Here is a 24812-nt window from a genome sequence, read left to right as displayed (position 1 = left end):
CTCTGAAATACTTTAAAAAGGTAAGCCAAACAAACTTCCACGACCAAAGATGCAAAATTTTCAGTTTCGAGGAAATCTTTGGGGCAGTGCTGCACAATCTGGTAAACAAAAGAAGATTCAATAAATAATCCTAAGGTTTTGACATGCTAAGCATTGAATTGACGTAGAAATATCCACATAATGTTATATTCTGAACAATATCAACCAACAAAGTAAAAAACTTCATAAATGAAAAAAAGCCGTCCAATTATCCCAAAAGCTACTGGAAATGACTCCAACCATTTAATCAAGCTAACACCCTCTTCGCATGAATCTCGTCTCATATGCGAGAGATAAACATACTGACTTGAAAAAGACCCATGAAACTCCAGACCAGAATAGAAAAAAAGCACAATGATAGAGATAATGGGTTAAGAAGAACTGAACCAGGACCTTCTAGCGACAGATACTTCTTCCTGGTAAATGAGAATTTATTGCCAAAAACATTAAGAAAGAAAGAAGATATGCTACCTAAAGGATCTAAAATAAATCATTCTAAACAGATACCAACCTAAATATCAGTATTGCAGATGCTGATTCAGTATTAAATATAAAATGCAAGTCAAACGAAGTTATTTGCAAAATTTGCCTGTGAAAGAACTGAAATTGCAAGACTGTCCCACGCATCCTCCAAGCATATGGAATATGATAAAACCTGCATCCATAGATTAAGAAAAAATGCTTCAAAAAGTGCAATAAGTGTGGGAAAAGAATAGAGCATTTTGATAAAGGTATCCGTTAAAAATCCCAACTCAACCAATTGGGGATGAGTAGAAAAGCCGCCAGGCTCATATATAGTTTTGGAGGTTACGATTCACCAATGTGGGACAAACTCTTACACTACCCCGCACGTGCAACCCTGGACCCGCACACGGAGAGGTAAATGAATGATGTATAACATAGGTATCATAATGAAACAAGGCACACTTAAGGCACAATAATATCAATCAAGAGAGTCTTGTCCAGAAGCCTCCGAAACTAATTGGCAATGAGTGAGAGGCTGCCAGCACAAATACTAGTTTTGAAGGTCACAATTGGCCAATGTGGGAAAAACTCCAACGGTATCCTAGAACAGTCATGGTCAGTGCATTCGACCACTGTTAAAAAGCAAAAGTGCATGGTGAGAATAAAAAACATGGGATCCCGACCTTTCTTCCACCTTTTTCCTTTTCTATTGTTGTTTCCTTCTCTCCTTTTGGAAGGGGTTTGGAAAAAGGTGGAGCGCTCAGGGGTAGTGAGCTGTAAAAGTAAATGTCAGAATCACACTCCTGAGGCTCGATAACTAATCTAGATGATTCATGATTTCAACAAAAGCAAAGGGTGGTAAGACAAGGAAGAGAATAGGTGAACAAAGCAGCAGTTCAGGAGTCTTGCATGGTTTATGGTCAAGACTTATCTTAATGCCCCGTTGCTGATTTGTGTAGCTGGGACAGCTTATTCTGTCCCTTGCAAGGTACTTTGCATTTGACTTGAGCCAAATTACTGAGTGCATATTGTACACATTAAGCCCATAAGGCCATGGTGCTAAATTGAAGTAGAATAACTATCTAGCACATAGGAAAATCCTTTCAATAAATTTCTTAGAAACGTGATATTTGATGACACCTCTGCACTTGATGTTAAACTTGAGAAAGCAAACAAACAGTAGTGACATTCTGACAAGCTGGTGGTCTTGCACAGTGAACAAGTTGAATGAAAGAAACATGAACATTGACATTAGATGAGTTAACAGATGAGATAGACATGAGAGATTAACTGAAAAAATAAGTTCATATACATTAAGCAGGTGAAATAATAGTTCTAGACCACCCACCTGCAGCAATTCTCTACAGATATCCATAGTAAGAAATCCCATGCTGAAAAACCTTTCCATGGAGAGAAACTGGAACACTGGTAGCACAATCTCATATGACTTCAATGTTAGAGGATTTGTATCTTCAACTTGACCATCACCACCTAATTTGGCTTTAGCAGAATCAAGTGGTACCAAAGGCTTATGGAGGACTGGATTTTGCCCCTCAAATAGAACAAGCAGAGCAAAACCCCAGAGAAATCGAAATTCCTCTGGTTTCAGTTGAACCATGCTGTATCCAGAGATGAAGGCATTCTCTGATGTATTCTCAGTTGTTTGGGAAGATAGATTCAATTCAAAATGCAAAGGAACCGCATCCAGTGCAACTGCTTGAAAGATTACTGGCCAGGCTGCTTCTAAACATGGCTGCAACTTCGCTGAAACCAGGGGTGACTGAATGCCGTCAAGGAATGGTTTCCACTGCAAGCAGGGCACATCAAACACAGGAAGTTTACACACAAACTACCATAACATCGCTAGGTGGTATGGTTACGTTTAAGATGGAAGAAGGAAGCAAAAGAGACAATCTTGCATGAGCATTGAGCTTACATTTTGTTTGAGATGCAATCTGAAGCGGACATAACTGTAGTCCTTCAAAGTTGAGATCCAGTACTTCCCTAAAACGCTCGAACTTTCAGAAAATAAAGGTAGTTGAGCTAGATACTCGTCTGGAACACCAGCATGTTGTTTCCTCAAGAAGGCATAGGTATAACATTTGAGAGAGGCATGGGCAGTTAGAAGCCTTACTTTGATCTAGGGAGGGGAAAAGAGTAGCACATGTTAAAACAAATTAAACTCAATTTGCATAGGACAAAAGACGCAGAAGACAGACAGATGGGCCATCTTAAATCAAAACATGCTTTTATAATTCGGGGAAGTGGAAACATATACTTTGCACGATACCCATTCTGCAAATGATGGATAGGACAAAAGACGCAGAAGACAGACAGATGGGCCATCTTAAATCAAAACATGCTTTTATAATTCGGGGAAGTGGAAACATATACCTTGCACGATACCCATTCTGCAAATGATGGATAGTAAAGGTCCTCAAAGTTTTTTAGTGGACGTGAAATCAACGAAAATATTCTCTTAACTGCAACTTGATCTCCACTTATTATACCATTTGTTAGTATCTGAAATTTTAACAAGACACCATTAGCATTAACATGCATCCTTTAAATGGAAATAATAGTAAGACACATTTACGCTATAGTTCTTAACCTTTGTAGCCAGCTGTAAGCCTGTCTCTAACAGAATAGGGCCAGATGATGAGTCTAATGCAGTCCGGACTGCAGATACTAGTTGGGCCTAAAAATCATACAAAACATATTTTAGCAAATCTAATAAAGGAACGAAGTTACGAAAAGATATGTTAAAGCAATGAGAAATCTAAATCCTTAAAAGAGTTCATAAAAGTGCAGAGGAATTTTTTTTATTTTTTTTGATAAGTAATTATACTAGAAACATGGCATTAAGGGAATGCCGCCCGTATACAAAAAAGGCCACCAACACAAAAAGGCCCTATACACCACCCCTATTTGACAAGAAAAACCAATCTAACAATTGATCAATAGAGGGATTACATTCTCCCTTATCCCAACTATACAAACTAATAACCACAAAACTTTTGATTCTAAATAAAGGCTTTTCAACCCCTTCAAAGCACCTCGAATTTCTTTCGCGCCATATAGTCCACATCAAGCAAAGAGGGATCATGGCCCACACACGCTTCATTCTCTTGCCCACTCTAGCCCCGTTCCAAGTAATTAATAGTTTCATAACATTTCTTGACATGGCCCATTTTAAACCAAACCAAGAAAACACCACGGACCAAAGCTCCCAAGCTACCGGGCAATGAATGAGAAGGTAATCCACAATCTCCGCATCCCTTTTACACATGCAACACCTATTGACAATGATTCTCCACCTCCGAATCAAATTATCGATAGTGAGGATCTAGCCTTGAGCCGTGCACCAAACAAAAAAACTCACCCTCAACGGCGCCACTGTCTTCCAAATCGCTTGCCAAGGGAAAGAAACATTTCCACGTCCACCTAACGCTTGATAATAAGATTTCACTTGAAAACATCCTGACTTAGACAGTTTCCAACGCATCTCATCCTCCCCTTCTCCTATTCCTTGCGTGCCATACACTCTAGCATAAAAAGCCATCAAATCCTCTTCCTCCCCATCTTGAACTTGCCTTCTCAAGCGGATGTCCCAAACTATAACCCCCTCGTCCAGAAGAGAGATAATCTGCAATGGTTGCATCTCTATCACATGCAAGAAGGTAAATGTTGGGAAAAGCAACCTGCAAGCTCACATCCCCTCACCACACATCATCCCAAAACATCACCCTTCTCCCGTCACCAACCGCCTTATAAGTGTTATCTACAAAGGCATCCCACCCGTTCATGATACCCCTCCATAGCGCCACCCCATATAGTAACCTTACATTACGAGTAGACCACCCTCCCCTCCCACACCCATATTTTGCTACAATCACCTTCCTCCACCATCTTTCTCTTTCGCATGCAAATCTCCAAAGTCATTTCCCCAACAAGGCTTGATTGAATAACTTTAGCCTTCTCATTCCCAACCCTCCTCTAATGGGGGTACACACTGTATCTCAATCAACTAGATGATACTTGAACTTTTCCCCTACGCCTCCACAAAGAAAATCTCTATGCAACTTCTCCAAGCGCTTAACAACTAAGACCGGAATGACAAAAAGTGACATAAAATAAGTAGGCAAGCTAGAGAGCGTATGTTTGCATTAAGCTAGAGAGCACTTAATGCAAGTCTTCTACATTGTTCAAGCTTTTCAGTATTTGAGACTGAACTTTCTTGGGATGTATAAGGGGTGTTGGGCTATCTATGATAGTTACTGTTAAGAAAATACAATCCCACATTACACGATGATAGACCGAACAAAAAGCTTGCGCGATGATAGACCCAAAAAGAGGCTACACGTGACGGACCTCAAAACGGGAATGGGTGATCACTTAATATAATGGTGGAACCTCTCGACCTAATAGCTTAAGCTTTTGGGTTGGATATAAAGTTTCCACAATTACTTTTCTTCCTTTTATTTTTCTTAGGTGATATATACAACGGTGGATCTAGAAATCTAAGCTAGTGAGGTACATAATGGTCAGTGAAAAGCACTAATTATTTTTCAGTTATTTATTCTATTTTTTTAGGTGAACTTAAAAAAAAAGTCCTTGAATTTATAATTCCTTACATCAATGTTTACAGGCGACTGTAGATTTGATATCTAACTCCACCTTGTAATAAAAAGAAGAGCACGGGAAAGGCAAAGGAGGTTGTGAAATTTGTCACTCATAGATGTAACCTAATAAAGATTCAAATACAAGGAATTCAGTGTAACTTTTTTAGGGGCGCTACAATATTAATTTTAAAAACTTGAGTGGGGTGGTGCCCCCATAGGCCCCTACATCGGCTTGCCTCTGCAACAAGTTTTTCAAGTTGAAGTTTATTTGCTGCTGAACAAAAACAACTAGTGCTAGTCAAATCAGCATACCTGGTACTGCTCAAGTAGAAGGTGTCCTGGAAGGTCAGGGTCTGGTATCATTTCAAACTGTAATCCATATAACACAAGATAAAACTGAACAATCAGAGCACTACATAAAGTTTGGATTTTTGAAATGGCAGCATGGTATCAGTGAATGGAGAGTAAGACAACACATTTCAACAATTAAGCCCACAGAGTTGTAAAGAATGGAAAAAAGACCATAGCAAATTGTTGCATAGGTTAATTGTGTCACTCCTTAATAAGAGTATTCTAGTCCTTCAGTTGTCATTACCCAGTCCATAGAAACTTTGAAACTCAGAACGTGTCAGGCTATTTCTTATTATCAGCTCAGTAGAATAGGCTATACAAGGACTGCTAATGACAACTTAAGGAATTCAGAGAGACAAACAAATTCTTGCATGTGCCTATGCTTCTTGATTGGTTATTACTTGTGACGAGACCAACACAATGTTATCTGAGTTTTAGTAGTGAAGATGACTTTTTGTGGCTAACTGCATTTTATCTGAGTTTTTGTTCCTTCATTGTTTGTTCAAGTTCATACCTTCATTAGGTTACCCTTTTTCGGGCTTCCCTTGTGGGGAAGCAAATCCCGGGCAGGAACAAGGAATTTGCTCAAGTTATACAATTACTAACAACATAATCCCAGATGGTCTAGGGAACGCATTTCAGTAAACTAGCGCCAAAAATGCCCACTAATTTCTACTGCTCATGCAAAATTAGTGCCTATGACAACAAGGAGTTGGTTAAGAAATTCCAGTCCCTAAAGATAAGTAGAGATCCTATTGTCTTGCGAGCATCTTTTGTGAATTCTGAGTGATTCTAAAATAGACTTTCAAGTTTTGATGGAGTGATGCTGAAATAAATTCATTCACTAATGGGACTAAAGTGTGTTCTATCAATGATATCAACACTTATCCACGATACCATTTTGTATAACCATATAAAGCTGCCCAAGGGGTTGCAATTGACCCAGGATGGAAATGCATAGAAAGGCTTCTAGACAACAACTACGAAGGATCTATGAGGTAGGCTCAGAGCCTTGTAGAATCAATAATGCAATTTTAAAAGGTTAAATATTCAGGATGCAGATTTGGCAGCTCAAGCTGCGGTTAAAGAGGATAAAATCAGCAAACGAGTATCCAGTAAGAAACCAACGACAGTGTCAACAAAATATCTATAAAAGAAAATAGAAAAAAGAACAATATAAAAATATTCTCGCATAAATCATTAACTACTCTAGTAATAGTTGAAATCCCCCAACAAAACCAAATCAGCATTTCACAGACCGATACCTTGTCCATAATGGTACTTAGAAGTCCCATGCCAATGGGCCGCATGTTCTCAAACTGGATTGTGCTTATCTACAAGTAAGATGTCAAGATATTGTCAGCTTCCATAAAAATATCAAGTCCTAGAAATAGATTCAAATACTATGATGATAACTCCTTTAATACCTGATAAGCAAGCGATATAAGCTCTTGCACATGGAGGACTAGCCAATCACCCGATGCCTGTCCACTAGCAGTTTGTCTTCTTGCCAAAGAGAGGTCAAAATGAGCAGGATCCTTCCCAACAGCTGCAGGTAGATGACTCAAACACCTAAAAGAAGATGCTTTATTAAGATAATTAGATAAGTAGATCAGTAATATAGGCTATAGGTGGTCTGAGGTGCAAATAAGTGCACGCATCCAACACAAGGCAACACCATTATATCTAAGTCACAGGAAATGGTTCCCAGAGGATAAAAAAAAGCTCTAAACTACTAAGTTGTTCAAATTAATCAATCCAAAGATCCAGCAAAAGCAGGTTCACATACTCGGCAGCAAAAACACGGGTTCTATATCTGAGATGCTTATCGCCTGTTGAACCAAATCCATGACTTTGAAACGACGAGGCTTTAGAGCTCGAAACCATGTTCTCACCATCCTCAGAATTGAATCTTGCATCACCATTAGGATCATTTTCTAATTGGCTATTGGTCCCAGAATCTCTTCCTGTTGATGTAGCAAGAACCTGGGCAAAAATGTTGAGATTTATTTCCATGAAAAATATTGGATTTACAACAAACTATAAGTGTGTGCGTTGCCAGGTATGCAAACCACATATATGACACGTATGGACTAATTCCACAAGAAAAAACCACATATAACATTACAACCAATTGGATTACTACCAAAAGCATCCTGACTGTGCAGAAAAATGTTGAGATTTATTTCCATGAAAAATATTGGATTTACAACATACTATAAGTGTGTGCGTTGCCAGGTATGCAAACCACATATATGACACGTATGGACTAATTCCACAAGAAAAAACCACATATAACATTACAACCAAGTGGATTACTACCAAAAGCATCCTGACTGTGCAGCAAAGTAGTGAATTGGTGCTGCTATACTCTGTCATCTTACTTAGCATAAAAATGCATGGTGTGTCTCACCCCCAAAGTCTGGTTCTCCTATTTACACATACTCCATACAGTATAGAACACACACACGTGTGTGTTTCTGTGTGTGCATTTAATTGGATCCCTTGATTGCATCGGCACGAATTTCATAGAAATTCAAGAAATTTAGAACTGATAGTTCATCTTAAAGAGCAATGTTTATTAATTTCAAAGAGCCAGAGGAAATCCTGTTTTCCCTTTCCCCTTTCTGTCTAGTTAATGAGCCAACTCAACTCAATTATAAAAGCCTTGTCCAAACTGTTAGGATTCAATAGCATCATCTCATTTAGCCTCCTCTATTAAAGGCCATAATGGCATACATTCATATGCTCACGGTCTCAACCCATTCTACTTTATGGACCAACAGTCAGGCCCACTCAATACGAGTCACGGATTACTAATCGAAACAAGGCAAATCACTAGTGTCCCATGATAAGTCTCAATGCGTTATATTTATTACTACTGGGATAGATCACTGAAAACGGGCCCAAAACAAGTCAGTACATAGCACCTACACTCAAGTTGGGCTGCAATGATCCACAGGTCTCATAAGGGGAAAGCCGAACATAATACATGACAGAGGTGCCTGTAAAGAAAGAGACCTAAGGAGAAGATCATTCACTCTTTAATTGAGCTACTCCTCATTCTATTTTATTCCTTCCACGAACACGTGAGGAGGGACAACAGAGCCACTTTAGAACACATATTTCACATTAACTCCCTCTTTTACCATCAACCTCTTTTTTGCAGCCCCTAGACCATAATTCTTATTGCATTGGCAGCAAAAGAACCAACACTATCACAACTCAAGAAGGAAGAACTCCCACCTTGCCCAAGGGTGAGAGCCTCAAGCTTTCTTATCCACCCCAAACAGACATCCTAAACACTTTTCTGACCTTGAAACAACCTAATAACATAAAGCTACCCTCTTAGAACACGAACATGATCCCACTTGCAAAACACAGAAAGTTAGACAATTGAGACCCAAGCCTATCGAGTTTTAACCTCAAAGGCCATTAACTAATGGTACTCTGAAGTCTGAACCCGCAAGAAGTCTCCATCTTTCAAATGAAAAAGGAAAGGATATACAAATCTCTCACATTAAACCCATAAATATGCCGAGAAGAGGTACCTATGCAAGAAAAGACAACAATTGCAACACAAGCCCTTGAACCAGGTGATACAACCTCCTAAAAAGAACTAGAAAGTAGTTAGGTGTAGGGGTACACAATATGCCAAGAATCAAGATGTTTTAACAATTGTTTAGGTGTAGGGGTAAGCACAAACCCTAGTCAGACTACCCAAAGCTAGGGGCAGTAGGTAATCTCTCTCCGCTAACATAGCCTCTGCCTTGCCTCCTACCTCCAGTTATTTCTAGCAATCTTTGTGCCTACTAATTCCCCATAAGGCTCACCATCTACACATTTCACCTACCAATGTCCATAACAGGAATTATATAAACCTTTGAAACACATTCTGGAACCTTTTTGGCTAGAAATTCAATTCAGCTGCTGGATATACCGGGAAAAGATTGTCAGTATGTTAAGCAACGTTAATAGGTGAAGTAAGGCCAGAAATAAAACAACCACATGAATTAGAGATGAGATGGACCTTGCTACCAGGAAATATCCAATACATAGAAGGGGAACCGACTCTAATTACTTCAAAAAAATTCTCAAATGTAATAACTAAATGGAACAAATAGAATTAGGGATCAGTCTATATTTCTTCCATCAACTAGCTTATTGCAACTTTATAACCATTTTAAAAACAAAAAAGCAAACACAGAGATCGGAGCCTACCATGGCACGACAGATCGCCAGCCAATGAGAAGGACACAAAGGACTCGATGCGTAGAGCAAACGCATTAGTGTGGTACGCACCAAATTCCCAATCCTAAACAAAGCAAATAACATATAGAAGTTAAAGAAGTACTGTGTAGAATCCAATTCATCCGAAAAGTATAACAGCAGCAACTTGTCAAAAAAACAGAAAACATTTTGCACTTCACACACGAAGCCTGGAACATGATACAGACACCAACTCTCATCCATATGGAATAGACGACAAGTTTTACCCCCTGATAAGAAGAGACCTTACAAATAAAATTTAAGTAACACTGGAAAAAGAGCGCGATCAAAAAATGAATCAACAAATGCAAGAGCAAAATCAAAGGATGTATGCAAACTAACACAAATCAAAATTCAACAGCAAAGTCTTCTTAAACTTGACAAGTAAAATTTTTAACAAAAAAAACCGAAAAGGGTGGCTTGGTACATAATAAGCATACAAGGAAAATAGCCAACTGTCTATACTAAGATCTCCTATAAGGTCCACAAACAAAAGAAGATTCATGAGAAATTCCTATGGCAAAAAATGACGTGTGCGCTGAAAACAATTTTCATCAATGTACAACAATCTCCACATCATCAAAAGTGCACATTCCCCTTTCAATTGCAACAGAACAAGAACACAGAGGCCACTCCCCAGACATTCATCCTCCAATTCAAACAGCTATTGCTGCTCGTCTGGTACAAAGAATCATTCTGTCACAACTCACGTATTACTCAATAAGCGCCAAAAATAGACAGAAAAAAGTCCAAAACTGCATTATTCCCTCCCAAACATACCAATGAATAAAAGACAAAAACTCTCTCATCCCCTCTAAGACACATGCAGCACTAATCAGAAGCATCTTACCCCTATTCTCTGAAACACCAACTATTACAATGAAAATAAAAAAAAAGCACCTCAGATGAACCCAAGTCTTTGAAATGCTTTTTGCAGGAAACGTTCTGCACACTCATGACTCATCCCACAACAAGTGAATGCAAATACTTTACCAAAAATCACTTACCATTAGCTTTTCTCAACAACCTATTCAGCTTATTCTTAAGGTGCTCAAAAAACTGCTGCACAAGAGGAGGCTCTTAACTATTACAAATTCTAGATCCTTGACTAATTTAACCTAGAATTTTTTATCAACAGCACTAGAATACAATCCCAAAAAGACTAGAAAATAGAATAACCCCAAACAAAAGGCAAGCCAGAATTTGATTCTTCAGCCTTCCATCCCACAAGCTCACAAGTTTTTTAAAAATTTACTTAACCCTTTCCTAATTTTTTACCATAAACCAACTCATATGATTCCCTAACTTCCTAGAGGTCCACCTTCTAGCATTGAAGCCAAAATTACGAATCCACTCTCTTCAGCAAATAAATGTCCTCCATAGCCAATTCCCTAACAAACCTAGAATGTATGCTTTATTCATGAACACCGACGCCACTTGTCCAGCTTGTTAACCTAGAATGTGAATAAGATAACCACCGCCATATATAGCCGTCAAAGGTAAACACTTGTCCAGCTTTTTCCACCACCAAGCAGATGAAAAAACTCATCTAATAGAAATTTACGAAACCTTTTTTTTTATCAACTGACTTTATGAATCAATGCTTAGACACTCATAAGAGAGCTACTTAATCCACAAATCTGCACCCAGAAAGTTCAGCACTACCTATCTAGCATTAAATAACAAAGTTTTACTTTGATTAACCGTGGCCATTGTGCAACGTGATATAGGTGATCAAAGAGGAGTGAAATAAAGCAATAAAGATGATAGCATGGTGTTTCTCAATCTCTCTTATGTCTACCTCTCATTCTCAAGACTAATCAACACAATTTATAGCACAAAGTCGATTAATAAGAACTAACCAATTAAATCGTAAAATCTAGATGCTATACTTGGAAGTACAAGGGTTGTAAGTATCCAAAAATAAAGTTGAACGTGCAAGTTAAAATCGCTGAAAGTACAAGGGGTGTAAGTAAAAATTGCCCTAATCTTCCTCCCACATAATAAAGATCGTGTGAGCATAAGTCCGACTCTCAAATTTCCAGCATACCAAACAAGAAATATTTACAGAACTTTTGTACTGGTAAGGTTGTTGATTGAGGGCAGTCATTTAAAATATCTACCTACCAAGATGGCCCTTATCTTTTAAAATGTCACTGGTACATCAACCTACTATTACACAGTCTTGGGTAGAACTCACCCCAAAAGCTAACACTTGAAGCGAGGGTGCCCTCAAGCTTAGATGCTTCATATTAATTTGGTACCCAGGTGACGTGGGACTTCGCTTCACACCTAGGTGGGATTTCTCAATGATCTTTAAGACCAAGGAAGACAATACCTCAACATTAAAAAAAACTACCAAAATCACCTCCAGTTCCTTTTTAGACCCAAATACATTACAATTAAGGCAAGAAAAAGGAGACGGCCACCCCCCTACCGCCACGAAACACACTAATCTTACCCCGAAGTACAACATTTAGATCATTCTACTCAAGCCCTCAAACACAATGATGGAAAAGAGGAAAGTAACCGCTTAAACTAGCAAAGAAAATCAAAGGTCTGCCTGTCTTAAACCCTTTAAACCAGTAAAGAAAGACGAAGATAACAATAACCTAAAGATAAAACGCAATGTAGACATGAAAGACTTCCTCCACCTCTCCCTGAACCCCATCTGTCCCAATATAAACAAAGAGAGCACTAACTTGGCATGAGCAATCCTACTGAATCTCCTACTGAATCTACCAGTTTATAATCCACAACAGCTAACGCTACATTTGCAGGATTTGTCGTTGTTCAGCAACACAAGAGATTAATTGACAAGAAAGAGTACAGGATAAATTGAGGGTTAGAAGTCCACCAAAACAGGAGACACAAAAGAAAAAACTCCAATCACGTAAAACAGAGCGCCCTCCAATCTCTAGAAATGAAAGATACATGAACTCACGTAAAAGGAGGGGATACCGAATCCCAAAAAGAAGACAAATAACCCTCTTCCATAATGAGCCAGACAATCTTAAAGTTGCAAACTAATGCCGTATTTTCTGGAACCCCACAAATGCCTTGTGAAAACTGATATCACTACCAATCCACTAGCTCAATATCAGAGCCAACACCGTGGTCGTGCAATTATAAATACGTCACGAAAGGTCAACTTGTGTCAACTGCTTTAATATCACTGCAACCCCCCTTTTGTAAAGCAATGGAAGATGGACTCAAGTTTGCATCAAAAGATCCAGAACAATGGTAAGGAAGGTCCAGTATTTACAAAAAAAGATGCCAGTCATGCGATGAAACGGAATATGTCTTGCTAACCAATAACTATTGAAAAGCATAAACAACTAAGCTGAAGGTTTCCGGCAATAAAGAAACACACAGAGCATTCTAATTGGAACAATTCCAGTGCCAGCACAAGCGACCATAGGTATTAACATGAAAATTGAGGAAAATGGAAACCATATTAGACGAAAATCTATTATATACTGTACATAAAATAGTGTGTTGCCAACATACTCGGTGTCGGTTTCTTCGTCAAGCATATGGAACAAGGTATCTTCTATTTGCTCATCAATAATGGAAGCCTGCGAAAAATAATATCAGCACTTGGATCTGAAGAACTGATGGATAAATAACTAAAGTGGTAATTATTTAGAACATGGACTCCAGAATCAAGTTTCCTATCACTAAGAAAATAATTCCTGAAGAGTGAAAGTGGATCCTGCCAACATCATCTGATACATTAAGCACCAACTTTCTATAAGAAAAATAAGAAAGTTTAATTGCTGGACGGATGTTTCCCGATTACTGATATGGGACTTCAACTTGCAGGTGCATTTTTTGGTAACTTAATTTGCTAATGCATGTTAGCATTTATAATTACATAGTGAAATATAGACCTAAATTGAATGCTTGAAGTTGAGATGTTTTAGCAGGATCCTTGCACAATTAAAACCTCATAACTGGAACTGATTAATGTGTTTACCTTACAATTTGGATCAGTTCAGAGCAAGACAATGAAATCCACACATTCTATTTGTTGGTAGAAAAACTGTACATCATGAAACATAATAAAAAGGAGGCAGATTTCTTTGGCATCAAATCCAAATCCAATCACTATGAAACCATGAAAACAAATGAAACCGAGAGAAAACTGAATCTAGCAATTAGCCTGTGGAAAATCAGAATCATAGGACTTCATGTGATGTTCAGTATCTGCTAGATGCATAATTATGAAAAACAATAAACAAGCTAGATCTTAAGTACTGACCGGGTCTTTTTCTATGAGATGTCGTAGAGTGGACACAGCTAGATGCCTCAAGGTCGGCTGTCATGAAGGAAACACATTTTTTAAAATCCCAGTAACTATTACAGTAGGGAACATTCTGTAAAATGAAAAATTATACCTGTCTTGAAGATAGAGTTGGGAGGAGAGTTTGCACATGGGAGTGTACAGTAACAGCATGCGGTGCAAAAACAACAAGTTGTTGTGTAAACCTGACATTCCTGCCAAAGGACAGGTAAGACTCAAACCATTTCCACGAAGACAAAAAATGTTTCCACAGAATTCCTCAAGCAAGAAGGAGGCCAACGGAAAAACCAAATATTTTGACTACAGATGTCCTTTGGGATTAGACCCTATCTTCCTGGTATGGAGAACTATTAGCTCAGTAGAAAGGAAAGAAAAGAAACAAAATAGCATGAACGGAGATGAATGAGTACAGTACTATGTTACTAATCCAACAAAAGCAACAATAACAATCAGAACAATAGCAAACATACTCTAAGAGTGTTGCTGTTTCCTGCCGGCAGCTTATCTCTGCAACAACAGCCTGGAAGAAAATGTATTATTCAACAGATACTCAACAAAATACCAAATCAATCAAGAAAAAGAAAAAGAAAAAGAAAACTTGAATATTTATGTAAAACAGTAAACAAAAAGACCTTGCAACGAGAAAAGAAAATGCTGCCAGGGGCAAGTTCAGGACCAAGAACAGCAACAATGGCATTTATGAGACGGCCGACTCCTTGCTGAAGGTCAACCCATCCATTCTCCTCTGACAAAAGTATATCCGTAGCAAGGCCAAGTGTTGCCTACAGATAAAGGAAAACAACTAAGAAACTGACAATAGCAACGCCAAGGGCCGACTGTTGACCACTCAGAAAGAATAGCAACTAAGAAGCAACACATAATAGCTGAACATCTCAACCTACAGTGCAGGGAAGTGTAAATTATAATCACTATCACAATCCCCCGAACTAAAATAAATACAAGACAGCACAGATGCTTTTCCCCCCGAGCAGCAGAAAAAACTACCATGTCATTATCATAAAAAATTATATTTGTGTACACACAACTGAAATCATTTTTAAACAGCTTCCCACAACAAGTATCAAGGATCACAAAGGTTCACACGTGAAGACTACAGGGGATTCGGGTCTCTGGTTGTTAAGGACATGAATAAGTAGATGAAATGAAACTACAACCGCTTTCCAAAAGGTTAGTCTACCTCAATAGCAGAAGAAAAAGGATACCTGAACATGTGATACATAAGACAGGCCAGCAGCTTCAATAGTCAAAAGAAGACCATGCAAAGACCAGACCTGTAAACCAGCTACTGGACTCTTAGCTAGCGAAGAGAGAGAGCTCACAGTTGCAGGAACTAAACTCGATAATGCCATTCCTCCTGCACTGCACGAAATTTAGTTGAGATTGACAAGTTGAAGTCACCATCAAAACTTTTCAACAAACTACTCGCATATGACAACAAATGCATGGGATTAAACAAGCAGATTCAAAGATCGAAATCAACAGCGCAGAGGAGAAAATATATAGTATTTTTTTATATATATTTGTACATAATGGGCAGAAATCCTACTTACCTGCGATGAATACAACCAAGTGCAAAAGCAATTGATCCAGCATAGGATGAATCAGCTGCCCCGGTTAAATCCCCCAGAAGCATTCTTGTCTGTTAATCAGAACCAGTTCAGCTATGAGAACAAGTTTGTTCACAGAGAGAGAGAGAGAGAGAGAGAGAGACTTAAGCCAACTAAATACAGACTTGAATAAAAGAATTATCTAATACTCCCTCCGTCCCACTTTGTTCCGCCTGTTTCTTTTTTGGAACATCCCAAAAAATTGTCTATATATCACAATCTATAATATTTTTTATGATTTCGAAAACTTTGTTTAATAAAATAAATTAAGATCTATCAAACAAGATCCATATTGAATATATAAAATATTATAGATTGTGAGATATAGACAGTTTTTTAGGACGTCCAAAAAAGAAAACAGGCAGAACAAAGTGGGACGGAGGGAGTACAAGGTTTAACAAACCCAAAAACAAAAAAGATTGATTAGCCTCTAACTAATAAGAGGAAAAGAAAGAAGCATATTCTGCGTTTGTAGGAGAAGCAAATGCCCCATCAATAGTGGAACTGACCAATCTGGCTGCAAAGATATCATTCCCAAGGCGAGCTAGCAGACCAAGACCTTCTGATGCTGCTCTGCGTTGTGATGCACATATGTCCCCCTCTGCCAGAATACTCTGACAAAGTAAAAGAAGTATTACAACATAATGTACGGCAGAATGCTGAAGAGCTTCTAGGGTAATTGGGATGGAAGAATGGATCAAGAAGAGCTCAAAACCAGAAAAATAGCCTGTGCTGAATTCAATATATCAGATCCCAACGGTTGAGGTCGTAAAGCAAGCAAAGCCTGAGGAGGTTTAATAATAGACAAAAGGTTAGCCATGGCGAAGAATTTTTTACAGCATGCTTGAAGAAGATGGCAGAGAACAATCAGCACCTTTAACCCAGCAAGAAGCCCCACACATATATTTGTGACACTGGCGGCATGCCAAGATTGTTTTTTTCCAGCTTTAAGACATTGCTCAATCATGCCAAGAAGCGACAACATCCCACCACTATCCTGGGGTAAAATAGAATATTCCTCATAAGTAAATAAGATCCTTGCATCCCTTCATGAGTAACGCAAAGCTACCCAAGCTAAAACCGCCGACAATATTCACCTACCTCCGAAGCAAACATGGTTCCAAAACAAAGAAGCTTTTGGTTCACCGACATCTTGCTTACAGTCTCTGGCTTCATTTTAGGAATCCATACACAAGCAATGGAGTTAGGAGGAATAAATAACGTCTATAAGAAGTGAGTTGAGAAACTCAAGAAATCAACATTCAGAGCAATGCTTTCTAATATCTATTCCCCACGCCAACTATTTTTTCCGTTTGTACCATCCTACATAGATAAAGCCACCTTTGATGTATTTCATTTCTGTTGCTGCTGAGCAAACGTGACAGAAAACTGGTATTATTTCCATTATAGTCTCCGCAGATTGCCATCAATTCAAAAGGCCAACAGATGGACAGCATCTTTTGGCACCATTTACACAATAAAGGGAACAAACAAAAAACCAAAACCCCATATTCACCTGCTGCAGGGCTAGGGTTTGAAGCTTGTAGAAGAGGCTAACAGAAAATGCATATAAAGCTCACAGGGAAAAAGATAAAAAAGCAAAAGCTAACACAGTGCAATTAACAATTTGATTGAGGAGGTTGGCAACTAACAACTTCTCATTGATTAAAATCAGCACTACTGCTACCTGAGGAAAACTAGGAAGCTCATCCTCCCATACACAAGGTAAATCCCCATCTTTTCCACCTTGAAATGCACGAAGCTCGTCTTCGAGCCAATCCCTAGATTACTCACGCAAGATTAAACAATAGTAAAAAATTTGCAGAGAGTTGCAACTAGCCTAAAAGAACAATGAAACTATTTGGTGAAATAAAGCAAAGATTTTATTATGAACAGAATACTAAGAGAATCAAACCATTTTAAGAAAATTGAGGACTAATATAAGTTAAAAGGCATCAAAATAGTCAATGCTAAAGGAGAGAGAAAATGGGCAACTTAAAAACGCTAGACACCTTCCAGGAATCCAGGGACCCAACCATGCATCCCTCTTGTCTAACAACATCCTCAAGCACGAGCTTTCCTCACATCCAGAAGCATCCCTGCTTTTCCAACCCAATGGCAAAAGACAACCAAATTAGTTATTTATAAACAATACAAATACTTCTGTTCACTATTTGAATGATTTAAAGGTGCATACTACCAAAGTAACAATGAAATTAAAAGAAAAAAGTTACCTAAATGTACCACTACATATCTGAATAATCTGGGGATGATCGACCTTATATGCCATTGGATCAGAGAGCGACAGATAAGCTACCAGTGTTCTGAAGATGAACATATCCAGAGCTGGCTTCATATTTCTTTGCTCTTTGGTAACAACTAGTGATAGATAGGATAAAGCTCTGCTTTTCAGGAGATACAGAATGTCATACTCATAAAACAAACTCTTTCATTGGAGCTAAAAAAAAATACCCAAAAGACAGCGAGTAACATAAGAGAGAATCTCTGTATGACTAGCAGCAGAAATGATATTCAAAATGAGGGCATCTCAATAAAAGTGACAATACCGATTAAGGTATAGTAGCACTGGTTGAAGTAAAATCCCCTTGCTCCCAGCATTAGGACAAACAAAGCATCTTATAAATGCTGTCAGAGCATCAATTGCAGCAGACCACACGCTACAAAAGGAGATATATAGTTCATTATCAAACTCCAGTGACTTTGAAATTGCTCCAAGAAGACTGCCACTAGCCCTTGGGAAAGAATGAAAAACCTCCAAAAACATAAACCATACATCTTGAGAGAGGCTTGTACTAAGTCCAACCTTGAGTACAAGTAGTTTATTGACATGATTAGCAGAGACAATATATGACAGCCATTACAGGAAAAGTCACAAGCATAACTGATCATGAATAATTACATAAATAAATTTCCTAAATCTATATATCTAGGAAAGCATGCTATCAGTATCGTTTATACTGCGTATTTCAAACAAATAATACAGATTTGAGTACAAAATTAGGATCAAGTTAGTACAGAAAAATACATGAAACTCTTTGCTCTATAACAGCAGAATTAACCAATAAGTAGTTCCATCTAAGTTCGTCTTCAACAGGTAACGTTAGCTAGTCCAACAATCCAGGTAAGATAGAACATAGATCAACTTCTTTCAATATAAAAACTTGCTAAATTGGAGAGGAAGCTAAATACCAAAAGGCAAACAGTCAAACCATCTCACCTCAACCACTGACTCTATGAATTTTCTACATTACAAACAATTCTGGTAACTTCAACAGTTAAACCTGGAAACATTATTTAACTTCCAATAACTGAAGTCATACCAAGCTAGTTTGAGGTTCTGTCGCACGAGAATGACAGTTCTAGCAGCTACAGTCTCAGAAAACAGTGACACTTGACATAGAACTGGGAATGCAGTATGTACCATGTGAAGCCAGTGACAAGGTAATGTAAAAACTCACAGGAAATAACAGCAGATGAATTAGCTAACCATATAGTAGAGGTCAGATCTTCAGTTTGCTTGATCTGATTTTCTGCATTTCCAGTAAACAATGCAGCCCACAAAGACAGAATATCAAAAACCTGGTCTTCAAGCTCCTGCAAACATCATAGCATGATAACAATCAAACATCAGAACATCCCCAATGCAAAAGTGAAGATGAATGAATACCTCCTTCGGCATGGAAGCCAATAGTGAAGACAATAGCAACCATCCGGCTTCAGTTTCAACAGTAGCAGCTGCAGGATTCCTACTAGATTCTGTCAACATCTTTTTAGAAACTTCAAGAACTGATCTGGGCAACCTGTGCATAATAACAAGACACTGTTTAAAACCACCACACTGTCAGTGCAATCACGTCGTTTCAAGGCCAACAATAAGCATAATAAACATCCACTGTCAAATTACAACGTGACCTCCAGAAAACAAATAGTGGAAAATGACATACTGATGCATCTTAAAAAAATTTCAAGTTTCACAAACCAATGCAAAAGGAAACCAAGGGTGGTATCTTTTGTGTTTATTTCAGACACAGGATAACAAAAACAGTATGGATTCTTATTATGTAACATGGGTGCAATAGACAACAAAACCAATACCTGGCAGGGTAACCAAGATGAAGCTTCGGGGCAATAGACACCAATGCTGCTAAAACTGTAGTTTGCCCATGAAATGAATCCAGTTCAATTATAAGGTTGCTTCCCTACAGAAAAATGGAGTCTACAATCAAAAGAACACATATATGGCATAACTAGAAAAAAATGAAAAGAACCAAACTTCCATGTATAGACTTGAGGACAACAATATGCAGTCTTTTCTACCATGCTGAGATTGTAATTAAGATTGTAATTAAGTCACGTAATACAACAATATACAGTCTCTTTTTACTTTAACCCAAACTGAGTACAAATGAAACTCTAAACTTGGAAACACAAAAGAAAATAATAAAAAAAGACACTCCACAAGCATATGTCAACATATTTTAGCCATCCATTTTGCATGGCCTGGTTTAATTAGCAAGCAGGTACAATGTTGGAGTTAAAAACAAAGGTTTCAAGTCACCCAAGATACTGCGATTCATCAAAGCATTATGCCAGAGGGTATGTGTCTTAAAAGTGGTGAAATTACAGCAGCCCAACCACCTGAGAAAAGTAAGAATGGAAAAGGGGTACAGGCAGGCATCGAATTGTGACTCGACAGAGCCGGTTGGGACAACGTACACAGGTGTATGGAATATGGATACAGTTCTACCATATAGTAGGACCCCTCTCAAAAGTCTAAGCGGCAGAATTTTGTTTCTATGCATATTATATTAACTCCTTTGTGTTTGGATCTGTTGCAAATTCCAACTTGAACATAAAATTCTCCAGCTTTTTCTGTAAGTCTTGCACGTCAATGGAAATATTAGTATCACTGCATCTTACTCCTAAAAACACGATACAAAATGAAACAGAAACACCAAATGGAAACCCGGTGCAACAAGAGAAAGGGTATCTGCACAGTGGAATGTCCTAGAAAAGGTACATGTTGCCAAACACAAAAAACAGATAAAGATAAAGAAGAAAATGAAGCAGACAGAAAAACCGCCCCGAATCCAAGAAGAATTAATAAGCCCAGCCAACAAAGTACAATAAATCAGGTACTGTCTAACATGGTTTTCGGTTTTCAGACAATACCTTTTCAAATGACAAATTTTCTCTAAGTGCACTCAGCGTAGTTACCCCATATGAAATCAAACCACCAACACAAGTAGGATCAACCTCAGCCAGTGCACGCAAAGTCAAAGCAGCTTCAACTCGTACCTGGAAAATTCCAATTATTAAAATGTTGGGACCATGACAAAATATCAAACACTTTTAGAGCTAGAACCTTTGCTATAAAGCAAATGGATTATAAAAAACCAACAGTTAATAGGAGAACTTCAGTTAAGGTATTCGACTTGCAATTTTAATGATGAATCTTCATCATCAAAACCATAGGCAGTCCTACACATAGATGTCTTTCTCAGTAGGATTGCAGCCTTAGATTCCATTCTTTTGACTGATGATTACGTGGAGAAGGGGTTTACTCCCACAAGTTGGTACTTCGTATCATCAAGGAGTTGGTGGATCGTTGTAGGATATAATGTGAGCTCGCACAAGAGCCATGTGTTACACTCTATGTTCAGTACTTATCCAGTTATGACGGTTTTTGTTCATCAATCGCACAAGTGTTAGGCACTTAAGCTGTTGTGTGCAATTACGAGAGAGGGTGAAAAACCTAGATGGTTGAAATCTTCTGCTGATGTGGAGTGTTTACAGAGCAGAATCAGTAAAAATGCAGAGGAAGTACAAAAAATTAAACAATACATATTCTTTGCTGCACAGTTCTCATTTTTGGCCTAAAAGGAATCTTTGGAATCCTCATGGTGAGGTAAGTTTTGCTGAAGTTTTAGCTTGGTAGAAACCTAATGTTAAAAGTTGTATTGGCACCTTTAAGGGCATCTAATTTACCTATCACAGGTGAGATACCTCAATCATTTTCCTGTAGAATTATATCTGCTTTTAATATTAAGTTCTCAAACCATGTTCTTCATAAGTATCCACAATCAATTCTCTGTTACAAAGCCTTGTTCTTAAGAGCCACATTGCCTAATCAAACAAAAGAAGTATTCTGGAATTGAGCTGCAATCTTGTAAGGGCGTAAACTATGAGAGAATTAAAAAAGTGAAGGTACTATGTTGAAGACAGGAGCACAGAGTGGGAATATGCATGCATAATCTAGGCAGTTACAATAAGGGAATCACAAACCATCTATTGCTCTTGCACTAGATAACAGGAGTACGGTTTGTTGGATTCGGCTGGGTTGTTTGGTTTCAGACTAAGGGTCAAACTTGGGCTGGGTTATAGACTTAACAGGTCTATGGATGAGGTTCAAGTCGTTCAACAATGGGCAGGGATATCAAGCTCTTTGCTGCTAGAGGTTCAACGGTAAAGGTGGGTTGGTAACAGACCTCAGGGAGGTATAGAGGACGCCAGCGAGAGAGGGTGGGTTTCAGCTACAGTTTGGTGGCAGTGAAGAGCGGCTGGTGTTCATGGGACAGGGCTGACGCAATAAAGATGAGAAAAGAAGAGCCTATACCCCTGTATTAGTCGTATTGGGTCTACAAAGTGGCCAGGATAGTCCTGGCGAGGCTTGAGGGTTGCAACTTGCGAGCGATGCTGATCATGGCTGGTTGCCAGTGTGTGGCAGGACAAGGGTCTGCAGTGGGATTGTGATGGCGATGGAATATCAGGGAAGGTGCAATCTGATGCAAAAAGGGTCAGCGAGCCTATGGGATGCTCCCATATTGTCGCAAGAGCTGCAATCTGTGAAAGGGATCTGCAACGTCAGACATGTGACTGAGGTCAGAATGAACATCTGTAGTCAGGTGATGCTAGGATTCCAGATGTCTTTGTTGTAGTCGGTGATTCCAGCAACGCTATATGACTTCACACTCATAAGTTAACACAAAGAAAAAAAAATTCATATACTAAAATATCTCTTTAAAACCTCACTTAATGTTAAAATCATCTGTTACTGTTGACAAAGGTCAAACTCCATTAAGAAGAGCAAGTCAGACTTAAACGCAACAAATAGGAAAACCAAGACTATGACCAAAGCGTGAAAGGGGAATTACATAGCTTTATATATCTAATTGAAAATTAAAATGTAAACTAAGAAAACCACAGTCCACATCTTACAAGAGGTGAAGAATGAGATAATGCTGCAACTACAGTGTTATCAAGAACTTTTTTGAATTCATGTGGAACCTGCAGATGAACAGATCAAAGCATTACTCCTTAAACACAGTATCTTGCAAAAATTATGAATTCAAAAGATAGAGTTCATCATTGTAAATGAACCTGATATAAGAAGCATATGAGGCATAACAGTCTTATCAGGCCAAATCAAATAAGTCCACGACACTAATCGAAGATGCGAAACCCAAGCAAAGGATAATTCACAGTTTTAAGTGTACGTCTTATTTTCAGCCAATTTTTTTTCCTCCATCACCAGAAGACACCTACGGAGATCTCTTGCAGATGTTATGATAAAAACAACTTCTGTGTTCAACATCCATGGTTAACATTATGGTTCACATAGATCACAAGATACATAAAGAATGATGATTAAAATTGTCAGCCATCCAATAGCTGAACTACTCGACTGAAAAACTGGGACAGGAAAGATTTCCAGGGATCAGTAGACTCTGTAGGGAACTTGTTTGTTCCTGTACTTAACTAAAAGTTTCCTAGAGTATGCCTTGTATGCAGCAGAAACGATAAATTTATTTGATTTTCCAGCGATGCCTTTTCATTTGATTAGTTTCTTCACTATCAATTGATAACATCCTTCTCACAAAATATAGTTATCAAAACCAGAGAAAATAACCTTGCTTAGGCTCTCCGCAATGTTCATTTGTACCAACAACAACAACAAAAAAAGCAGCCCAAAAGATTTCGCAATCCTTTTAATGTCGTCAAGTACTTTATGGCTTTTCCCAAAATCCCAACACAACACATAAATTTGCCACTTTTCAGGGGAATTTAAGATATCAATATCAATATATATATATATATATATAAATAAAGAGCCCAAGGTACATGACAAGATAGCCTCAGTAAAGCTCAGTGCCAAACCAAAATGCTTTGTCCACCGCGTTGTAGCTAATATGTAATATCCAGCATTCTTACTAGACAAAAGTAATAATTGGCAGCATCTCAGATCAATATAAAGTAAAGTGCACCTCTCCGAGCGTTTTGAGACCATACGACAAGGTACGTAAGGCTGCGACTTGCATGGGAGGGCTGGCATCAGGAGACTGAAGCTGCACCACAAAACATTTGTGCAATGTCATTGAACAGAAATCATCTTGATTTTATACTTTATATTGAAGGAGGCGCACCAAAGTCATTTTAAAGTGAATCCCTTCAGCAAACCTGCTTCGACAGAACAACCAGAAAGCTCCTTTGAGTAGGTTCTGTCATTTGATCAGTAACCCCGACACGTAGAACATAAAGAACACATGCCTTGAAACAACAAGGAAATGCTTTAGAAGAGGCTTCATTTTGGAAAATAGATCATTAATGAGATGTCTCACCGCATTCTCCTAAGCATTACTGACAACATAGACGAATAATATCAATCATAGCAGTCCAAAATAAAAATGCGGATTGAAAACATACAACATTTAGTTTCAGAAAGTGAAATGTCAAACTAGTTGGCAACTAATTAATGGCAGAATCTACTCAAACTATTTAAAGAAAGAAGAATAAAGAACAATATGCCTGGTAGTTTATACCTGCTTTTTGAAGCAAATCCCAATGCCACATATACGGAAGAAACATAATCTCCAACACAATTATGGCATAAACAAGTTCAGCAAAATCAAATGTGAGGTTATGCACATTCTACTAAGATCATATGCCCAGATGCACCAAGGTCCTACGTGAATAAAAGCAGGTCAACTGCATTGGCGGCGATCTGTTCTTGAGAACTCCCATAAAACAAGTCATATTTTCTATGTAGAAGGGGCATTTGATAAACTAAAAATGTAAGTGTATAACAAGGATATATTAAAGATAAGGTCTCTG

General features: G+C 38.3%; 1 protein-coding gene across 6 annotated transcripts in view; it reads right to left on the bottom strand.

Annotated features, from left to right (window-relative positions):
• LOC131304620 (protein SWEETIE-like) overlaps window positions 1-24812 on the bottom strand; it is a 40293-nt gene that overhangs the window by 6904 nt on the left and 8577 nt on the right. For 3 of the 6 annotated variants that reach the window (XM_058331934.1, XM_058331936.1, XM_058331937.1), the window contains 33 exons: window positions 24159-24248; window positions 23966-24046; window positions 22920-22988; window positions 20874-20999; window positions 19797-19900; window positions 19369-19501; window positions 19189-19295; window positions 18248-18358; window positions 17915-18082; window positions 17693-17782; window positions 17368-17461; window positions 16782-16850; window positions 16555-16677; window positions 16396-16464; window positions 16190-16294; window positions 15624-15712; window positions 15276-15432; window positions 14685-14834; window positions 14523-14572; window positions 14147-14246; window positions 14011-14067; window positions 13257-13324; window positions 9699-9792; window positions 7267-7463; window positions 6905-7049; window positions 6743-6811; window positions 5439-5495; window positions 3116-3202; window positions 2899-3027; window positions 2441-2644; window positions 1853-2311; window positions 629-694; window positions 1-98 (listed from right to left, as the gene is read on the bottom strand). In XM_058331934.1, coding sequence (XP_058187917.1) covers window positions 1-98; window positions 629-694; window positions 1853-2311; window positions 2441-2644; window positions 2899-3027; window positions 3116-3202; window positions 5439-5495; window positions 6743-6811; window positions 6905-7049; window positions 7267-7463; window positions 9699-9792; window positions 13257-13324; window positions 14011-14067; window positions 14147-14246; window positions 14523-14572; window positions 14685-14834; window positions 15276-15432; window positions 15624-15712; window positions 16190-16294; window positions 16396-16464; window positions 16555-16677; window positions 16782-16850; window positions 17368-17461; window positions 17693-17782; window positions 17915-18082; window positions 18248-18358; window positions 19189-19295; window positions 19369-19501; window positions 19797-19900; window positions 20874-20999; window positions 22920-22988; window positions 23966-24046; window positions 24159-24248 — 3815 coding nt within the window. Of the gene's footprint in view, window positions 99-628; window positions 695-1852; window positions 2312-2440; window positions 2645-2898; window positions 3028-3115; window positions 3203-5438; window positions 5496-6742; window positions 6812-6904; window positions 7050-7266; window positions 7464-9698; window positions 9793-13256; window positions 13325-14010; window positions 14068-14146; window positions 14247-14522; window positions 14573-14684; window positions 14835-15275; window positions 15433-15623; window positions 15713-16189; window positions 16295-16395; window positions 16465-16554; window positions 16678-16781; window positions 16851-17367; window positions 17462-17692; window positions 17783-17914; window positions 18083-18247; window positions 18359-19188; window positions 19296-19368; window positions 19502-19796; window positions 19901-20873; window positions 21000-22919; window positions 22989-23965; window positions 24047-24124; window positions 24249-24812 lie in introns of all 6 variants that reach the window. The other 3 variants (XM_058331935.1, XM_058331939.1, XM_058331938.1) reach the window with 2 other exon arrangements.

Source organism: Rhododendron vialii, chromosome 10a, assembly GCF_030253575.1.
Source record: "Rhododendron vialii isolate Sample 1 chromosome 10a, ASM3025357v1".
Lineage (NCBI taxonomy): Eukaryota > Viridiplantae > Streptophyta > Magnoliopsida > Ericales > Ericaceae > Rhododendron > Rhododendron vialii.
This window is presented reverse-complemented; position numbering and strand designations above follow the sequence as displayed.